General features: G+C 32.5%; 2 protein-coding genes across 2 annotated transcripts; one reads left to right on the top strand and one right to left on the bottom strand.

The window, feature by feature from the left end:
• Positions 1–2,055: 2,055 nt before the first annotated feature.
• LOC111391168 (calmodulin-binding protein 25-like) lies at positions 2,056–2,676 on the bottom strand. The gene has a single exon (XM_023016314.1). It carries the CDS (start codon positions 2,674–2,676, stop codon positions 2,056–2,058), a length of 621 nt encoding a protein of 206 aa, XP_022872082.1.
• Positions 2,677–16,186: 13,510 nt separating this feature from the next.
• Positions 16,187–20,913, top strand: LOC111391175. The gene is made up of 5 exons (XM_023016330.1): positions 16,187–16,727; positions 18,355–18,467; positions 18,581–18,931; positions 19,384–20,143; positions 20,496–20,913. The coding sequence occupies exons 1-5, from the start codon at positions 16,490–16,492 to the stop codon at positions 20,555–20,557; spliced, it is 1,524 nt and encodes a 507-aa protein (XP_022872098.1). The 5' UTR covers positions 16,187–16,489; the 3' UTR covers positions 20,558–20,913.
• Positions 20,914–22,034: the final 1,121 nt, after the last annotated feature.

Genomic DNA, 22,034 nt, shown 5'->3' with positions numbered 1-22,034 from the left:
TGAAAAAATGACCAGCAAACAGGGCTTATTCTCATGTCCTTTTGATAAAAAAAACATAAATAAATAAAAAATCAAACTACCCTTGTCACATTTTTAAAAAAAATAAAAATAATAATACTTAAAAAGTCATTATTAAAATTGATTTTTTTTTTTTGGGAACCTTCACGAAGCAAGATTCTAGTCAACCTTCTTCCGTTACCTAACATAATGCAATAAATATTATGACTGAATATTAAATTTCAAAGTGGATGATTTTATGATGTGAAGATTGAAATGTTAACAATGAGACAAATTAATCAAACATCCTAAGTTGCCAACTTGCTTGTTTTTAGAATATCTACATGGTATCAAATCGCGATTTTACTCCGTCTCTTGTCAACTATAAAAATTAAAAAATTTCGAACATTTTTTAAGAAGCAACACAGTTCTAAAGGAACGTCTTCGTAAAATTAGAAATATATGAGTAATGTGATGATCTAACATATATTTAAACATTTTGTGTCATCGAATATTAATAGTGTAACTATAATGTGAAAACAACAAGTTTGCTTGTTTTAAAATGTTATAAACCAAATTGTTAGATTCTTACTAATAATACAATTACCACAAAAATCTTAAAATGAGCAAGAGGTGCAAGACTTTGAACTCTCTTGCTAGGTAGAAAACTATATTTTGGATTCTCATATACATCATCGTAGGAAGCACATACCATTACATCTTTAAAACATCTATTTTATGTGTCATTTAGGGGGTGTTTGGAAATAATTTTTCACTCTAAAAAATTAATTTTTTTTTATTATTTCATTATTCCAGCCATAAAGTTTGATTTCTTTTTTTTTTTACAGGTGACCTCATTTTTCTTCTAACGGTCAAAAAAGTAATGAGCAAGTTGTCTAATTAAATTATGATGACTAAGTTGATCCATACTGGATTCACTAATAAGTGGCATCTAGAATATAGAACAATACAAAAGAGATGTCCATCAACAAGCATTAACATAACATAATTGTCACATTAAAATAATAATAAGCTTTTTTCAGCTGTTCGAAGACCCTCATGCAGCTCTTTTAAATTTCGAATGGCGTTCAAGATCCTTTATTTTTTATTATTTAAAATCAGTATTTTCTAAACAAATAGCATTGGAGGTCCTCAATTTACAATTGAATGAACAGTTAGATCTTTGATTAACTTTTCTCAACAATTTAGTGTTTAATCTTCATTCTTCACGATCGACTCTGTACACTTTAACGATCAATGAATGATGCGATTAATACGTGAAAGGACATATAATTACACCGGCACAAAAACAAGACAAAAAGTAAGAAAAAGGGAAAGAAATACTCACTTCCGAATTTATTTATTTTTTTACTTTCTAACTTGATTCGACTCTTTATTTTTCTTATCGTGTTCATCTAGCCTCAAATGACAATTTTGGGAGTCGGTTGTATAAACAAGGACGAACATATCTCTATATTTTTACTTTCATTCTCTTATTTATCTGTATTTTGGTTTAAAAAAAAAAGTTTTTAACCAAAATGTCTCACCAAGTGCATTACTATACGAGCGACAATTTCTTTTCCCTTCCGTTTTTTCCACACACAGAACAAATAGCCACGGTTAAGTTGTGCTTATGAGCCAATTTTCTTTAAAATTAACGTCAAATTTACATTTTTAACTACTAATATAAAAACGAGTAACTTGTCAAAATTTTGATAAAATTAAGCCTCTTTAATTTTCACCTTATTTTCAATTACATATCCACATAATAAAATGTTTTATATGTAAATTTAAATTATTTTTTTTACTATATAATCTCAAAAAAATCACCATAAAAAACATCATTTTTTTTTTTAGACAATAACAACCATTAAACGAAGGCTAAGTAATCCACGACGTGGTAAATAGCTTCTATTCTTGAAACGATGCTGAAAAACAGAGTTACAAAATCCATAGAAAGGATGACATGAAACCCCAAAATATTAACAGATCTTCCCATTTTACCGCACATTTTCCTAAACCACGAAAATAAAAGTAACAAAAAGGCGAAATAAATACTCACAAAACTTGCCAAGACTCGAGGGTGGGAAAACTACAAAAAGAGTCAAAGCTGAAACCAGCTGCGCCACCGTCACCCACCACCGTGGAAGGCAGAGGAACATTAATTACTGGCGGCTGAACCACTTGGTCCAGCAGATAAGATGAAGCGTCAAGGGTGGGCAAGGTACAACCCGTTTGAAACATGTGGATTGGCCTCTGCGGGTCGGGTTTCGACGGCACAAGTCCGTTTAAATCGCTGCCAAATCTTACGCCGGTCACCTGCTGTACCATATGCCTGAAATTAGCTGGATCCGCCGTAATAAATGTCGTCATAGCGCGCTTCGATGCACGCGATTTACGTTTGGTGATTCTCCCAGTTGGAGCAGCGCTCCGGCGTTTGGAAAAAGGAACTTCATTTTCTGAGCCTCCCGAAGGGGTCGGCACTTGAGACGGTAATGACTCGATCATTTCCGTCGATACGCAGTCGGTTGGAGAGGAATTTGTATACGATTTCGTTAAAGCTTTTGTTAGGGTCTCTTTTTCTTTGGTGAAGAAATCATTTATCAAACCATCCGCCATTCCGGGACCAAACCTCCATGTCTGCTGTTCAATGGTAAGCAGATTATCAGACGACGCCATTCTTAGACCCTTTGTGGAGTAAAACCAAATTCCTAATCAAAATTAGATCAAATTAATCGAAAATAACAAACAAACAATCGATACTAGCTAATTATATCAAGCGAAAATGTGACGAAAATGGTTAAATAATACAAATGTTATCAGAAAAGACAGTGAGCGGAGAGTAGAGATAGGAAAATGGAAGGTGAAAGTGAAGAGCAAGCGGGGACGAGGAGGGAATAAATAAGACGGTGCAGGGTGGAAAAAACCCGCGTTCCTCGGGACACGCACCGGGGTAAATGTGCGGATGTTTCTAAACCATGGTTTAGTTAATTGCTCGGTCCCTGATTGTTTCCCATTAGTTGCCTATTAAAATAAAAAATATGATCGTTATTCATCACATCAAATCATCATATTTTACTTTCTATATTTTGTCTGAGGATCGTAATGATTATATTTTTTATTTTCATTCTTATATTAATGTGGTTCAAACAGGGCTTTAGAGATAAATATCTAATTTAAGTAAGAAAAACTTATCATTTGGGTCATTAATTTTAGAGAAAACGAGCGTTTTGATGCCTTAGCTCATCTAAATTTCGTATTTTTTCCTTTGTAGTATTTAAGCCTATGTTTGAATCTCATTAAATTACATTTCATTTTTATCATATTTTCAATCACACAATAATATTTTCTATAAAATAATATTGCACATAAATCAAAAAAATTTCCTTCTTTTTCAACCACTCATTTTTAAAAAAATACTATACCACCCATTTTCATTTTAAAAAATGGGGCCAAACGGGGGCTAAGTACCCAATGGACTAATTCCGTTCATTCCGCTAAAATAGTGATTGAAGTAGGCGAAACGTGAGTGATTCACCCAACAGGGTCGAAATAGAAGGGTTGAGATAAATTTAAGCGAGCTAAAGAGTAGGAATGGCAAAAAAATTAAGGGCCTACTTGATAAGTCCATTTTTTATGAAAAATGAAATTCAATTTTCTATCATTTTTGTATGTTTGATTGCAAAAATTTTACCTAGAAAAGGTTTTCCCTCCTCCCCATCCACGCGACCCATTTTTCATGTATTTGTGGAAATGGGAAATCAATTTCTAGGTTTTTTTTTTTTCAATTAAAACAAATTCTATCCACAATATAACAAATTCTATCAATTTAATTGATAATATTTATAAAAATTAAAGTCAAAGGAACACTAAAATTTCAATATTTTTCAGATGAAAAATTATACCAATGAAACACATTTAATTGATAATTTTCAATAAAACTAGTTTTAGACAATTCAATTTTTTTATATTTATTTTATTTTCATCCAAATTCCATCACTACAATTAAATAGACCCTAATTTTCCTCCCCCCTACACAAGTAGTTCTAGTGCCGTTGATTAAAGTGAAGGGCTTTGACAGTGAAACCGTGTTAGAAGCTCGCGTTTCAATCAACGGGTCAGCGCGAGTCCCAAGAAGATCCTTTTTTTAAACTTTATTCTAGTATCGCACTGTACGTGTGCCGTTTACCCATGTGACTTGGAAAGCAAAATAATGAGAACCAAATAATCTGCTAGCTGAAAATAAGCGGGAATGTTTAGGGAGTGTTTGTCAGTTGTTTATGAATTGATTAAATTATGAGTAGAAAGAGAAATGGTTGGTGAATGAGTAATATTTGCTGGTCTTTCGGAAAATGAGGACTTGAATTTTATTCAAACACTTGTGTTCATAGTAAAAGATTTCCTCTAATTTCATCGTTAATTATCGCTTTCCTGACAGGTGCTAAATAGTTTCATTTAAAGAGAGATAAAATGAAAACTTTAAAAATAACAAAAAATAAATTCGTTGCCAATCTCCTATTCTTTTACTATCGAAGAGAATGATGTTTGAAATGATGACGAATTGAAACGATTGTATGGTTAGAAGGCAATGACAATTATGAAGAGTCTAAATGAGTGAGAATTCGAGGTCACTCATTAGCCAATCAGGGGAAAGGACAGCGTAAAATCGATCTCAAAATGTAAAAATAGAGTAGTTGAAGAAGATTATATGTTTTTTTATTCGTGAAACTAATAAGTCATATACTATTTGCAAAACAAATTGCAAAATAAAATATTACATCCATCAAGATTTATCTACGTATTTTAAAATAATTAGTAATCTCAATTAATTTAATCCAAATGTTAAACTCTCTGTCATTAATTTTTTACATCCATCAAGAACATGTCACACATTTTTGTGATTAATTTTTACATCATTTAAAATAATTTAATTGTGCTATGTGTACAATCGATGTTGACAATTAAATACATAGGAGGGGGATTCACGATGAATAAAAAAATCGTGAGTCCCCCTCATATGAGTACATTGTCAATGAGAGTTGTACAAGAAAAATAATTCAAAATAATTAGTGATATCGATTTTGATGCCTCACACACTATCCTTTAAGATGTGCATTTTTAATGTACAAATAATTTAATCCAAATGTTAAAATCCCTGAATTTAAAAATTGTTCTTCATCGCCTTTAATGCTACCTGATCCCTATAAGGCTACAGGTGGGGTGCCTAAGGGCAGTGTCGTTAATGAATTGACCGCTGTCTCATCTCACTGGTTTATTATCCATCATATTTGCGTGTGGGTCCAAACAATCTTTTTCAATTAAACGGTGATAATTATTCATTATTGCACGCTTTTACCCTTTTTACAGGCCCTACAAATATCTCATTTCTTAACTATTTGTCATTTTTAAAAAATAAAAAATAATATTATTTATCACTAATACAAATTAGCATCGATTTAAATGGAAGTGGACTCTTCATTTATTGTCCAAATGCTAAATGACAAATTACATTATTATGATTTTTAATGATCTCTACATAAAACGAATCACATTAGACGAACTAAGAATGTCAAAATTAGACAAAATTTTCATGTTTTTGTTTTATTAGTCAATTACAATATATGTTGCTAAGTGTGATATTATAACAATTCTTATTGAAATCGAGAAGGATTTGTTTTTAAGTAATATTATGCTCCCGCTTGACAATTTTTATCCCCAAAAATAAAATTTTGAATAGTGATTTTTAAGAGAATACAGTTAAAAAATTAAAGAAAAATTTGAAATTTATGTACAAAATATTTTATTTTGTGAATGTGTTGTCAAACATGAGCTAAGAGCATGTTTGGGAGAGTTTTTTACCCCAAAAATTTAATTTTTTGATCGTTATTTTACTATTCCAACCATAATTTTTGACATTTTCTCTCACAGATGGACTCTACTTTTCTTTTAACGATCAAGAAATCAATTCTCAAAATTCCTTCCAAACGGGGCCTTAGTTTGAAAATATCATGGGAAACTATTATAAAAAAACAAGAACGTACTGCATAATTTCAATATTGAAAAATTAGTTTGTAAGAAAATGAAAATATAAATAATTGTGATGGAATTAATGCGAAGAATAATATTGTGTTCATGAATAGGGATATGATACAGAGTTGGACATTAATTTCTGGTCCAGTCGAGTATTTTTGAAGTGGACGGACGAAGCTTGATTGAAATATTGTGCTCTATTTGATTAATTAATTATGATTAAAATTAAATTATAATTAAAGGATTGACAATATTCGGGTCCCATCCTCAGTTTCTTGTAGAAGGAGAAGATGGGAAGGGGGCAAAATTCATTTGAATTTTCAAATAAAGAGCTAGCATAACGTTATCATGACGGAGGCATGACGTTCACAGATTCCTCTCTTTTTTTTTTTTTGGTGATGAATTTTGATTTTGAGGTTAATTTATTCTGTTATAACGGCGTTAACTATTGAAACGTTATTTTCCGTGGAAAATATCAGTTTTCCATCCAAATTTCTACTTAGAGTGTTGGATTGCTATTTTTTTTCCATGGAAAATATTTTCCAACTTTTGAAAATATGCCTAATTTTCCTTGTTTTTAAGGAAAACATTTTCCTTGGGTAGATGTGGTTTTTATTTTCCACAAAAAATGGAAAATATTTTATTTTCTAGGTGATATTTTTCATGTCAATCAAATACACTCTCAGTTTTTTCATTTGAGGTTGTGCTGTATTTTTATTTTCTTCTAATTGCCATCTTATATTCTTATTATTCAACTACGCGTGCATGTTCTTCTGTATAAACCCCTATTCGGTTTAGTTGAAAATAAAATTTTTAATTAATTTTGAAAAAAGTTGATAAAATATGTTGTAGAAAAGTCATGAACCCCATAAAAATATGTGGTTGAAAATGATTTTGAAAATAAAAAATTTTAAAAAAAAGTTGTGATTTTAGTATAAAATATTGTAGACAAATTTGCTATCACTGATGACTTGAATTTATAGAAATAAAAATTACCAAAATAATAAATTATAAAATTTCTCAAGTCAAATCTAATAAAAATACAAAAAACACCAAAATAGTGAATTAAATCAAACATTTCTCAACCATGCTGCAGGAACAGATGGAAAAAAAAAAAAAAAAAAAAAAAAAAGTCCAACACGTGTCGATTCGAGATTGAACACTTTGAAAAAAAGAAATTACCTCCAATCATTAATTGCCACAACAATCTAATTTTTTCAGCCCCGTCTGTAAGCCTGTTGAAGGGGATTTGTCCAACATTTCGTCCCCGTCCATTGTCTGCTATCAAATTATTGACTGTTCATTTACTGAAGATGTTGACCAACATCCATAATGCACATTTCTTGTCTTCTGTTAATTACTATTGTAAGGTGATGGATCATGATTTCTATAAAAAAATGAAAAATGAATTTCACTTTTCCACTTTTATCATGTTTGATGGTAATTTTTTTTTCCATAAAATTTGTTTTTTTGGTTTCTTGCCATATAGACATTTTCTTGATTTTCTAGGCTATGCTGTCGATTTTTTTTCATTTATTATTATTATTATTATTATTATTATTATTATTATTATCCCTAATTGTAAAAAAAAATATTTTTCTCTAATTGACAATTTTCATGTAAGACAAAACCAAACAAACACCAAAAGATAGATGGTTTTCTTGGCCTTTTTTTTTTTTTTTGGTAATAGAAATAAATTCTATCTCCTAATACCAGTAAATTATATCTCTTAAATTGACAATTTTCATGTAAAACAAAGTCAAACGAACACAAAAAGATAGATAGTTTTCTTGGCCTTTTTTTTTTGGTAATAGAAATAAATTTTATCTCCCAATACCAGTAAATTATATCTCTTAAATTGACATTTTTCATGTAAAACAAAGTCAAACGAACACCAAAAACACTTTTATTGCAACATTTTTCATATAAAAAATTATACAAATCAAACACAATAATTGACAATTCCCAGTAACACATCCCTGGATTTCCTTTTCTTTCTACCTAGATTTCATCTTTGCAATTAAACGGAGTCTAAGTTCCTAATTATGATTAAAAGTGGATTATCATTTCTTTTCTCTCCATTTATTTTTTGTCTCTTTGTAACCTATTTTTATAATTTCATTAAGCAGATGGATTTGTAACTTTAATTCTATTTTTAGCATATCAGATATATTTCCTTGGATTGATCAAAGTGTTGTTGGAATAACTAATTGTTTTAGAAATGCCTCACCTTTCAGTTATCTATTTTTATTTTGTTACGATTCATTCTCCCGTCGTTAAGAGAAACTAAAAAATAAAAAATTCCATTATTTATTGTATTTTGTATTTTCGTCTCAAACATATTTCTTGGAGTTTAAATTCCCAACTTTCATTTTAAGCATATTTAGCCCTTGTTTGAGCTCCATTCTTCCCAAAAAATAAAAAAATAAATTATTTTTAAATAGTACATTATGGAAAATGTGTGGTTAAAAAATAAAGAAAATTTTTGGACTTGTGTGTATTATTATTTTAATGAAGAATGTGTGATTGAAATGAGATCAAATCATTGTTGAATAATATATTTTGATGGAAATAATAGGACTCCAACAGAGCTTTAGATCTTACACACATTTTCATACAATTATATCGTTCATTTAGTGCAAAGAATCAATATTAAATAATGAAATATATATTTTAGGAACGATAATTCAGGTCGTTTGTCACATAGACTTGATAAATCGAGGTAACATAATTTTTCCTTTAATCTTCAACTAATTTAGTCGTACATACTTAAATCATTTGACTTTTTCAACACTTGATAACACAATTCATAATGATTTTTATATTTAAACATGCGTATTTCGAAAGACTTCCATCAATTACAAGCTTGGTACATTAACGATTGAACAGGCTTCAAATGGGAATGACCAAGTCAGTAGTCGATAGCGCTCTCAATCCATAATGATGTGATATCTTTTCAAGTCATCTAGTGAAAATGGGCTCACATCAATAATTATGAAAAACCGTTTTGGCCCTATGCTTGCTTTCGGTGTCTACATGGGAGAATTTGTTTGGGACCAGATTTGGTCATCAAATAAAAACAGAAAATCATGGCATGGCCATCATTTTGAAAAGTAACAAGTAATTCCTAAAATTAAGAAATTAGGGGTTGTTTGAACCACATTATTTTGATAATAATGCATTCTTGAATAGTGTATTGATGAAAAATGTGTGGTTAAAAAATAAGAAATTTTTTTTATTTGCGTGTAATATTATTTTATTGAAGAATGTGTGGTTGAAATGATGTCAAATCACTGTTTAAGAATTCATTTTTTTTGGAATAATATGGCTCAAACAGACTCTTAATTTTTAATATTTTTTCAAATAATTCTCTAAAAATATTTTGTTTGACTATAATTTTTCATAAAGAAAACTGACCTAAAGTAACTTCTATATAAAAATCTTCTACAAAAAATAGAAGTCACGTCAAATAGACCCTAATGGCTCAAACCATGGAGTGCATTTGGACATCTACTTTAACAAGTGAGGATGAAACTATTAGTCTAAATGCACGCACGTTTGCACATATAGCCCCACTCCAAGGAAGTGCAGTGTCTTCAAGCGAGGGGTTTATTACTTTAATCAAAGGTGATAATTAATGATTAGGAATTTCACTTTTACTTTATCTTCCCAAACTCTTGTATCTAAACCCTTATCGTTATAAACACAAGTGGTAAGTACTGTAATTCTTATCTTTAATAAATAAATAGTTAAATACACAAATCACCATTTGTAATTATAACGTTGAAAATATTTTATGGTATGTTGAGAGAGTAAACTAAATAGTAATCGAAAATGATTAAGCAAGAGAAACTTGTTTATTTTTAGACAAAATGGTACTGAATAATTAAAGGGCTTGAATTCAATCTAGTCATCACCTACTTATAAAAATTATGCATGAAATGAAGACTTGATAATGAATAGTTGCAGTCTAGCGACACGTTAAAGATAAAATTTAAATAAATATAATGTCTTGAATTTTTTTGATGAAATAACTCGATAAGACACACGGTATTCTCCACGTTTCCTATTCAATTTAGTTAAATGCGTGCCCTAATTAAAGTTACATAATGAATAAGAACAAAAAATGATGAACACTCAAAAATTATTCGTTTAAATCATTTGCAATTAAGTCATGTCAAAATGAAAAAAATTAAAAAGCGGACTTTTGGGTACACGAAAAAGGAAAGTGAATAGAAGGTGTTTCTCAACTAGGGTTGTATGTAGGGTCACTAAAGTGACTAAAATGAGTCTTCCTACCTGGATGGATGCCCGGTTCTACACAAAGTTATAGTGGTTAACATCACATCATATCTTGATAGATTTCAAGCTCTTCATAATCAGACGGATAAAAAATCTTCTTAGTGAACACTCGAATATTTATGCGTATAAATCATTGGTTCCATGTTTAGTTCTTTCTCCCAACATTTATAATTTATTGGAGGAATTAATTTAAATTTAGAAACCCGAAAAAGGAAATTAGAAAGATAAAGACAAAGACAAAGGTGATAATGGATAATAAAGCAAACATTGGGATTGCGCCTTGAAGAATTCTTTTACATCAAGAAAAGTATAAAGTGGAGAAAGAAGTTTCTACCTCTTCTTTTTATCCCCTTCCACTTTTTTAACTTTTATTTTTAATCAAATATGTTTTGTCTTCTCTTTTGAGACAAAAGGGAGATGTTTATGATGTTAATTTAAATCATATTTAATTTTAAATTTATTTTATATTAAGTACAAAGAATCTCTTTAGTCTTTGGCTCTTTGCACGTCACTAAATAGATTCTCCAATCAATCAATTTAGAATTTTGTGGGGTGTACAACCTTCTCATGAGCGTGCATGTAAACATTATAGTAAAAAAATATATATATTACGATATATCAAAGACAATACAGTATTTCGTGATCAATTCGTGACATTCTCCACCTAGTACTCAAATTTGCAACGTTTGATGATGCATGAACATGTAGTCTTATTAAAAATTGTATCGATTATTAAGTGTGAAATTGCACTCGCATATTTCATGTATCTAGCAAGATTGGAAGAAAATTTAAATACTATTTAACCTTCATTTTCTAAAGTTCAATTTAATCACACGTTTTATTGTATTCACACTTTTTATCAATTTTTCAACCACATATTCTATTAAATTTTATCGAAATCTTCTAAAAATATGATTTTTAGGTAAACCAAAACGTGGCTTAAAGGCCAACTTGACTTGCAATGTGTAGTTGATTATAGAGCTTATGGTGACAATAACTCGAGTAAAGCCCTCAATGGGCTTGAGTAGCCCAATTTTCCTTTATATTGGGCTTTAAATTGTGGAGAGAGAATTGGACCCGTGCCCTATTGTGCGTGCACCATCGCATGATTTTACATTTTTTCTTGGACCTACAACTAATTAAGTGGACTGTCTCGTCTTTTTGCTAGTGGACCAGGCCAGTTCTATTTGTCTAGGGAAAAAATCACACTTCAAGTGTTATGTTTACCCCAATTCAAAAAATAAAGTAAATAGTTCGAAAATTCAAAAATTAGGTATATATTTTATTAATTAAAAATATTTATTAAATAAAATAATAAAGTCACAATTACATGATTAATAACCACATATTTATTTAGTGGTCACATATCGTCAAATTAATTGGTCACAAATAAAAAATTTTGTAGGTCACATATTATTTCGAGGTCACAAATAATTCAAATTACAAGTTGCATTTTATCTATGAGTGTCATAGTCTATTGGTCACAAACACCTAATATTTAGTTACAAATTAGCCAAGTAGTTGGTCACATATGCCTAAATAGTTGGTCACAAATTATATTTTAATCACAAGTTATCAATTCTTAAGGTCACAGTTTAATGATTGGTCATGTATAACCAAATAATTGAATCACCACCGTCGCCACTTGCGACCACCCTCGCCAGCACCACAACACCACCATCACTGTTAACACCTTCACCTGTACCTCCAACAAAAATCGTCGCCAGATTCACCATTGCCACGAGATCCAAAAACCTCCCAAAATATAGATGAATCGGATCTAAAAACTAAAAAAACTCCCAAAATGCAGATCGATCCACTACACCACCACCATCGTAGTTGCCACCTCCATAGTCAAACCACCACCTCACCACAATACCACAAAAACAACCATTCAGATCACCATCACCTCCACTCACTAGATCCAAAACCTAAAAAATCCCCAAAAGCATCGAAGGAATAGAAGTGCCAAATGCACAAAAGGGCAGTGGTTGTGTTGTAATCGAACCCCCAAAAGTCACATTCACATATTCTTTTAGGTCACAAATTAATCAATGGTCACAACACCCAAACAATGATTCCACTCTTTCTTCCCACTCCACTATTGTCGCCACTGTCGTTGTTGTCGCTGTCGCCACTGCCACCACCACCACACCAACATCAACTTACCATCACCGTCAGCAACGCCACCACTTCACCATCACCACACCTTCGCAGCTGCCAGCTGACAATTCTAAAACCACTACCACACCTACATCAACTACAAACCACCATCACAACAACCACACACACCACAATAACCACACAAAGATTACCATAGCAACTATCGGCCACACAAGCCACCATATCCATTGGAGAAATCAAACTCATAAATTATAAAAAGAGAGGGATATAGAAAAGAAAATAACAGATCTACTAATGGACAGTCGCCGTCGTCGAGAACCAGATCATGCAGTAAATAGGAGCACCGCTGGAGTGGGTGTGCATCGCTAAGCACCAAATCACCTAATCGTAGGAGTGGGTGTGCGTCGAGAGTAGTCGGAGTGATTGCCTCGTAAAGAGAGAGACATCGGGTGTAAATTATAGATTGAAAAATGATTTATTGGGTAGAAGGATGGGTTTGGTGGGTGGGGATATGTAAATTTTTTTACTTTTATAATGTTGTTATTATATATTAATTACATTTGTGCTTAATTAAATTTCTTACCCGATTTAAGAATAGTGATATTTAAACTCCTGGTGGGATGTAATTTTCCCATTTGTCTATGACACTAGCATGTTTGATGTTTTTTTGGCTGAAAAAAAGAAGAAAAAAGAGCTCCACATTCATCTCCTAATGAGAACTTCTTCTTCTCCTTGCCTTTATCTAGTAATTGTTGGACATATTCTTTTAAGTAATTGGGGGAAATAGATGACAAAGTTAGTGATGAATGGGAAAAGGATCATGCTACATGTACAAACTTTTTTACAAACTCCGTTACTCACTACTTATAATGGAGGTGTGAACCACAAGCTGACATTTTTTTAAATTCACGTGGGGTATGCTAATTTTGTGAGAGTGAGTACACCATTTTATCAATAAGATTTTGTACAAATATCTTTATCCATGCGAAAAATTAGAGATATGGAACTTTCGACTCTAAGGCATGTTACAAAGTTGCTTATCTGAGGACGTTATTTTCCTAGTAATGCACATGAAAAAACAAATAAGCTTCCACGATATAATAGTGAATGGGTTATTTATATCGCTTGTAACAAAAACAACTGGAACGTCAATTGAAGTAAAAAAGTTGTGATGTAAAGGTTTATATTATCTTTCCATAGTGACAGAATTCAAAAGGACTTTGGAAAATATGAGGAGAAGAATTTTGAGATTATAAAGGTGAATAAAAAAGGATAATTTCCACTTTTTCATAATTGTTTAATCCAAAGATGTTGAAGCTAGGTTTGGGCAAAAAAATCAATCAAACCAATCAAATCGAAGAGGCTTGGATCGATTTGGGTTGGTTTGACACATGTAATTGACTTTTTTTTTTTTTTTTTAAACAATATCGTGATGGGTCAGCTCAACCATGATTTAAAGTCTTAAACAGCTGGTTAACCGAACTGACCCAACCCATTTCTATGTTTACCTTTTTCTTAAGAAAAATAATAAAAAGATAAGTCCTAATTTCATAATTATCTTAATTCACTCTAATCTATGATGTTGTCAATAAGTAATAATATTGAGAATTTCCTTTTATAAGCTCATTCTGTGTAGTTAGCATTTTTTCCTACGTAGGCAATCATGCTACATAATGCATAAAGAATCAACGAAATTCTTAAATTTTTTGTTGATCTATCTCTACTAACCTGATTTGTTAGTCAATTGTTTTAGTAATATAATGTTATTATTATTATTTTTTAGTTCTTGTAATCTAAGTGGGCCCAAATCTTGTACAATTAAAAAAAAAATTAATTTGGACTAAAAATTCAAACCGACTAATCGAATTGAACCGAACCAAAACGAGTTAGTTTAGTTCCGTATAAGAGTTAAAGTGAGTTGGTTCAAGTTGAAATGTATTCAAACTGACTAATTGGATTTTGATTTCGAATTATAGTCGAAACTGATTCAAACTAAACTGTGCCGAGGCCTAGTTGAAGCTATATATAGATTTCTCAAATACCCTTTAATGACAAGGTTTGATTTAATGAAACTCGACCATTGTGGCCAACATGTGCATATCACTCCTACGCATTGATACTTGAGATAGTTCGTTTAGGCTTAGTCGAATCAAGCCAATAAAATTGTTTTTTCCCTCGTTTATAGGTAGTTCAATTAATTGAATACTTCTAGACACTCTCTACCAACTCGGCTCTTGTAACCTCTAGCTCATGCAACATTAATATCTCTTACAAGTGGAAGGACGATTAGAATTGGAAGTGCAGTTTGTACGCCACCATAATGAAATTGGTTTACTATTCACATGGGTTGCCGTGTAACAATAAAATCCTACAAGTGCACGACATTTTAATAGTACTTAATCGAAAAAATAATCTTCCACTAGCCAAGAATATAATGTTCAAGTAAACACTTTTTAACGATAAATCCGTTACAACCCTAACAACGTTGATTATAGTGTAAGGTTAAGTACGTTGGCACCTCAAATGTCAAAAAATATGATTAAATTTTTAATGCACATTTTTCTTTGAATCACCGCAAGGTCCGTGCCTAATTAAGTTGAATTCCCCGTGAATGGCGGGCAGGTCATGCGTTGTATTTGTCCAATTTATTGCCGGTTCTACCCCTTTCCACGGTTGACCAGATTGGAAGCATATGCTGAAATGATTGTATTTGTGCAAATTATTATTATTATTATTTTGTTTTTTTTACACTTGCTTAGTCCCAATTTATTATAGATTTTTTTTTCCAGAAAAAAATGATTGAATTCTGCAAGTTAATTTTCTTTCTAAATCAATGAATATATTACTTACTTCTATTTCGATTTATCCTTAGATTACATCAGTAACATTTTAAAGAAATAATTTATTTTGATAAGATCTATGCAAACGTTAATATAGTTTCCACGGTTGACCAGATTGGAAGCATATGCTGAAATGATTGTATTTGTGCAAATTATTATTATTATTATTTTGTTTTTTTTACACTTGCTTAGTCCCAATTTATTATAGATTTTTTTTTCCAGAAAAAAATGATTGGATTCTGCAAGTTAATTTCTTTCTAAATCAATGAATATATTACTTACTTCTATTTCGATTTATCCTTAGATTACATCAGTAACATTTTAAAGAAATAATTTATTTTGATAAGATCTATGCAAACGTTAATATAGGCACCACATTCTAAATGTATTTAAAGCTCTTAATTTTTGCTTATTATTGCACTCATATTCCTAATAATTTTTTATGACATTTTTATCCTTAAACTTTTCATTAGTTAATAAATTAAGTATTTGATAACAATTGTATGTTCTAGAGTTTGTTGAGATGAGGTAAAATTACTTGTTTTTTTCATAATATATTTTCTTAAAAATAAGTAAAAAATGTTTTAAAAAAATTATTTTCCCATCTTAAAATATCAAAACAAAATATTTTGATATAGGTCATCATAAATGATGAGACATACAGATTAATAATAAGTTAAAGAAAAGATTTCAAAGAAAAATTCGAGAAAATAATTATTACATTGAAGAAAGATTTAGGAGTTTAATTATAATTAAAATATATTGAATCAAAGACGACAATTTAACCATCCTTATTAATATTTCATTCCACCTCCCGCTTCTTTTAATTTTAGAGATTTATTTTCTCCTTTTGGCTACTATTTATTGCAAATTTTGAATCCAAACCAGCCAGCAATAGTCAAGACTCGTCTGTCTCGTGTGTCCTAGGAAAAAAACAGTTGATCTGCAGAAATTAATCCAATCTTCCACTCAAATTCAAACCCTAAAAAGATAATATTTTATTACTCCACCACTTGACCACTCATCAAAAATACCCCATCTTTCTCCCTCTACAGTTAGAAAGAGAAGAAAAAAGAAAAGTTCAATGGCATCGATGGACTGGTTTTTTTTCATCAAAAAATACCAGTAATGGAGTCTAGCGGAAAAACCCACGTGGGAAAAAGCAAGAAAAATCCACATTGGTAAATATTTATGCAATGGGGAAAGTAGAGGGCGAGCAGCCATTGCCAATTACAAGTCTCGATGCTCAGAGTACAACTCCAAATTCAGAGAACAGAAATAGGGGTTGTTTGAATTGTAGCAGGCTTACGAAGGTGGTGACTTTTCGATGTGTTTTTGTTTTGGTACTCGGTTTTGCAGTTCTTTTGTCTGCTTTTTTTTGGATGCCATTCTTTCACTTCGGAGATAGAAAAGACTTGGATCTGGATTATCAAGGTTGGTTGGGTTTCTTTTATTATATATTTTTATTTTCATATTTTTCAATTTTTTGCAGGCCTTGGGTATGATATTTATTACTGTTTGCTGCGTTCAGATCTGTCTATATATATCTAATGTGTTGGTTTATTTTATTTGTGCACTTGGCATCTAAGCTTTGGCTGAGGTGCTAACATTTATCGGTTTTTGGGATTTTTGTTACTTCTTGTTTGGTTGAAAAATCTAGAATTTCTGCAGAAATGATTTGAGCTGATTTTTAAGTTGGACATTTCTTAGCAAAATTCTGGTTTGTATTATTTATGCATAGTGCATATTATTTATGCAGCGTTGGGCTTTAGTGGCTAGTTGCCGTCTATTTGATTGAATAACTGTGAATTTAATGATAGTGTGTAATCAAAGATTGCGTTATTCATATGGTAATTAGGCAGAATGTAATGCGGAAAACTGGTAAAGCATGGAAAATGGAAGCTTCAGAATGGGGAGGTGACTTATGCTATATTCACGGGTTTGCAATTTCCGAGTTTTATTTTGTAGAGAGTCAGCTTCTTTAAGTTCGATAGTATTGATAGTTCATTTAGTGTGATTAACGATATAGCAATCTGTGTACGAAGCTTTGTGCTAGAATATGAGAACTGATTACTGTTTTTTTGGTCAATGCCAGTGCTTTAAGGTTTAACAGATTTTCAAATAGATAGAAGAGGATTAGTTTTTTCTGGATTCAAGAGTTGAGTGAACTTGGTGGTGCGATCTATAGGTTTTCTAGAAGTCTTTCAAAAATATTGCAGACGAAGTATGAAATAATTTTATCTCCTACTGCACTAACATGTTAAGTTTTTGTATTAAAGATTTATCTAATGCCACAAAAGGTAGGCGTAAATTTAAGATGAGTTGCTCTAATTTTACCAGTGTAAGTTCCAGTTTGGTGTGGTTTAAGATTGTGATAAAAATTTACATTATAGTCTATAATTAATTTTAATCGTATTTCATGAGACCAACAATTTTTAACCAAATATTATATCCATTTTTATCACAATTTGATTTTCAACTACACCAAACACGGACCAACACTTTATTTACATTTACACCAGAACTAATGGCCTATAATGGACAATGTTGTACAAGAATGAACTAACACTTTTAGCAAATCTAGTAATCGCTTATAAGTTGGTCAAACTTTATTTTTATCTACACTTTTAGTGGTTTCCATAATTTTTAATTACTTATTATCCATGCATTGTGTAGAACTAACAACTTAAATTAATTATAAACTTTGACAAACACGCACTAAGTCTAAGTTGACAGGGAGTTGTAGGGGAGATCTTTCACATTGGAGTTTTGAAGAGATGTAAATGCTTATATTTGTATTCAAACTTCGCTATCCAGACCTCTTTGATTGTCCTATAGGACTGGTCAGAGTTCACGTTTAGGCAATTTTAGTAACACACTTGGCATTTGTGCAAGAAAAGTGTAGCTTGCACATCTTGTAGTGAAAAGCTTTAGTTCTTCAAGTTTTGGAAATGCTAGACCACTATTTTCCGGTTTCTACGAGTTGAGATTAACTTCAATCTGTTTCATGTATTCTTGTTATATTGCTATGTTTTGTAATTTTTTGTTTGATATTCTCCAGGTTATAACATAGTGGCAAGTTTTATGCTTAATCAGTCGGCTTCTTTTCTTAAAGACTATATCTTGCAACTTCAGAATGACATTTTTGATGAAATAAGCTTCTCCACAACTAAAGTACTTCCTAAGTCTCTAATGTTACCATTTAACTTTATTACACTTTTTCCGCTTTCTACCTAGATCACATTCTTATTTTCCCCGAATCTTAATATAGTCAATTTTTATGACAGGTGGAAATATTACCTTTACGACCGTTAAATGGATTAAACATAACAAAGGTTGTATTTGCTGTTGATTCTGATGTGACTACCCAAAGTTTAATAAGAGACTCCTTTGTATCTTTAGTTACACACCAATCATTTTTTCATTTGAGTACATCTTTTTTTGGCGATCCATTTTCTTTCGAGGTGCTGAAATTCAAAGGAGGAATTACTGCCAGTCCTGAACAGAAGGCATTTCTTATGCAGAGAATTCAGATCCTTTTCGACTTTACCTTGAACTTCTCCATTGATCAAATACTATATAATTTCGACGAACTTACGAGCCAACTGAAGTCGTGCTTACATCTTGCTCCGTATGAGGTCTGGTTCTGTTATTCCTTTTTTATTTCTCTCTTTAATTATTAGGGAAATTTGCATCCTTGGTCCACAATGAATTGCCTTGGTAGCAAGTTGGTCTCCTCTCTAGCCTTTAAAAAGGAACAAGTGATTCCTTAACCTTTCCTTGTAGTTGCATAATCAGTCTCGAATGCCCCGACTGCCTAAATCTTAGTTAAATCTGTCACGTAACCTTCACATTGTCTGCCTACTTTGTATGCTTTAATTAACACCTTAATAATTTACTGCATGTTTAGCAATTCTTAATTTGGAATTTAAACTAATCAAACATACTTTTAATCCACATATTTTGTTGGACTCTCAACTTACTACTCACTTATTATTCTCACATATCGTAAGACCACAACGTATAAGTCCTTAAAAGCACTCGCAAATACGTACTTAAATTATGCCTTTGCCTCTTTTCTGGAATGCAGAACTTGTATGTTAGCCTGACAAATCATAAAGGTTCAACGGTGGCTCCACCCACAACAGTTCAGTCTCGGGTTGTCTTGGCTGTGGGTATTAATCCGTCAAAGTCGAGGTCGAAGCAGTTAGCTCAGACCATTACTGGTTCTCGTACTGCAAATCTTGGCTTAAATAACACTGTATTTGGTCGGGTTAAGCAAGTTCGTCTTTCATCCGGCATTGTTAGCAGTGATGGAAGTGGTACCTCACCCTCGCCCTCTCCATCTCCATCTCCATCTCCTTCTCCTGGTCCTTCATCAGAATCTCACCACCACCGCCACCGCCGCCACCACCATCACCACCACCACCACCACCACCACCACCATGATGCCAGTGTTGTTCCTGGTATTTCACCTGCACCGGCAATGGGAAAAAGTGGATTTATAACAGGTAAAGTCTCCCCAGAATCTGCACCAGCGCCTACACCTGTGCCAATGAAGAGTCGAGTAGCAGAGCCTCCCAATTTTCATAATGGTTACAGAAATAGATTCCCCTGGAAGCCCAATAGGAGTTCTCATGTGTCGCCGACTGCACCGCCGGTTTACGTGCCTCGAGCAGCTCCTTCACAACCCAAGCACACGTATTCTCCAACACCTGAAATACCTCCAGTTCCTGTTGCAAGCCCATTACCAAATGTCGCATATTCTCGTACTCAGCCCCCATCAAAGGGTGAATTCCATGCAGGGCCTCCAGACGTAATGCCCTTAGTTTCAGCCTCATCATTTCCATGTGAGTATATATTTGTTTTTTTTTATAAGTTACACAAGAACATTTGAATCTGTCATTCTTTTTTCTTAACACAATTTGTAAAAATGAATTCTTCACTGTTACCTATTTCTTATTACGTGGTTAAAAATGATGATGAATAAAAGACCTTGGCAGGAGGGGGTTAGTCAGTGATTCCCACATGGCAGCATCTGTGTGTGTTTGTCCTTTTATTACAAGTCCAGCTCGATCCTGCATTTTGCATTTTATTACTCTCATTTGTGACAGCAATTAGTACACTGTGATGTGATCTAATGTTCTCAATGGTATTGATTGCGTTTTTGATCTGATGAACTCATTTTCGCATCTTCTGAAGGTATCTTTTCCTCCAATTTATGGGCTCTCTTGCTGTTTCTACTCTTCGTATTGCATTTATAGCAGCAGAACAAGAATCATTTTATCACGGGTATGATGCCTGAAGGCTTGGGGAATTCATCTGTGTATCATTTTATCCTAATGAACAGAGCAATCTGATGGAAGTTTTAAGTGGGAGCAACGCCAAAAGGGCACGTCTCACAATTGAGTCGATATATGTTGTGTAAATATTGATTAATAACTGTGTCTAAATCCCGTTCAGGTCAATGTCACAAAGGTGAAGGGCCTGTTACAACTTGTGCTGTCATTTTGTAGTGTACGATATCTTTTCTACGTAAATTTAAGGATGTAAAATCTGCAATTGTAAAACCTTAGCCTTCTGTTTCTAATCTCCACAAGTTATGAATTTTCACAGCAAATAGTAGTATTCTATTTAATTCTTCACTTTTCACTTGAAAGTAAGCTTGTATGTAGGGATGTCATAAGGAAAATGGGGCTCGTGGGCAGTTTGGGCTCGTAAAATCACGAGCCCGAGCACGAGTCGAGCGGGCCTCGCCGGGAGGCGAGCTGCTCGTGGGCAAGCTTGGCTCATGGCTCGTTGAGCCCCCAAATGTAAAGTGACCGTTTGGTCAATGAATTTTTTCAGTGATCGTTTCGATCACTGAAATTCCTTCCCCCCCCCCCCCCCCCCCCTTCCCCCCCTCCTCTCCCACTGTTGACTAGTTTATCCTCCCCCCCCCCCCCCCCTCTTTCTACTATAAATACCCCTTCCCCTAAAGATTTTTTTTCATATCAATTGCTACTCCAAGTCTCAAACTCTTTCAACTATCTTTTATTATGTTAATTATCGAGTTTTTACTATTTTGTGCTACAAAATATACAATATCAATTCAATTTTTACGGTTTATTAGTTACAATTTCAATTAATTCAATTCTCAATTCTCACAATCTTACTACATTTATATTTTTTTAGTTAAGATTTCATCATAAACAATCAAACAAATGAATCAACGCTCATTTATTGAAAACTTGTTCGATACAGGATGTTGGTCATATCATGGCGAATCGCCTAGGACGGCGTAAAGTCAATTTTCAAATGAATTTGCCGGTCTAAATGACTTATCAATACCTGAAAATGTTCACATTCACGGTCAGGAAATCTACAATCCAATTGATTTAGATGATATTAACGTTCCCGAAGCGGAACATGAGGATGAAGATGCTGAATTAAACATTCCAAATGCGAGGGGAAAGCGAAAGGTCAAAAAACAAGCAAAATGTTGGGATCATTTTAAGTTCATTTCAACGGGAAAAGTCGTCGATGGCCTTGTAGAATCTAAAGCAGTATGTAGATACTGTCAACAAAGATTGAAATGTCAAAAAGGAATTGATACCACCCATCTCAATCGTCACTACAAAGCATATGTAGCCAGACATGGACTTCTTCCAGCTGCTCAAACATAATTGTAATTTGGCAGTCCAGACGCCGGTTCTTCAACTTCACCCTTATCCACGTGGGTGTATTCGGAGGACAATACTC

The sequence above is a fragment of the Olea europaea genome, unplaced genomic scaffold (genome assembly GCF_002742605.1).
Source record: "Olea europaea var. sylvestris unplaced genomic scaffold, O_europaea_v1 scaffold760, whole genome shotgun sequence".
Lineage (NCBI taxonomy): Eukaryota > Viridiplantae > Streptophyta > Magnoliopsida > Lamiales > Oleaceae > Olea > Olea europaea.
This window is presented reverse-complemented; position numbering and strand designations above follow the sequence as displayed.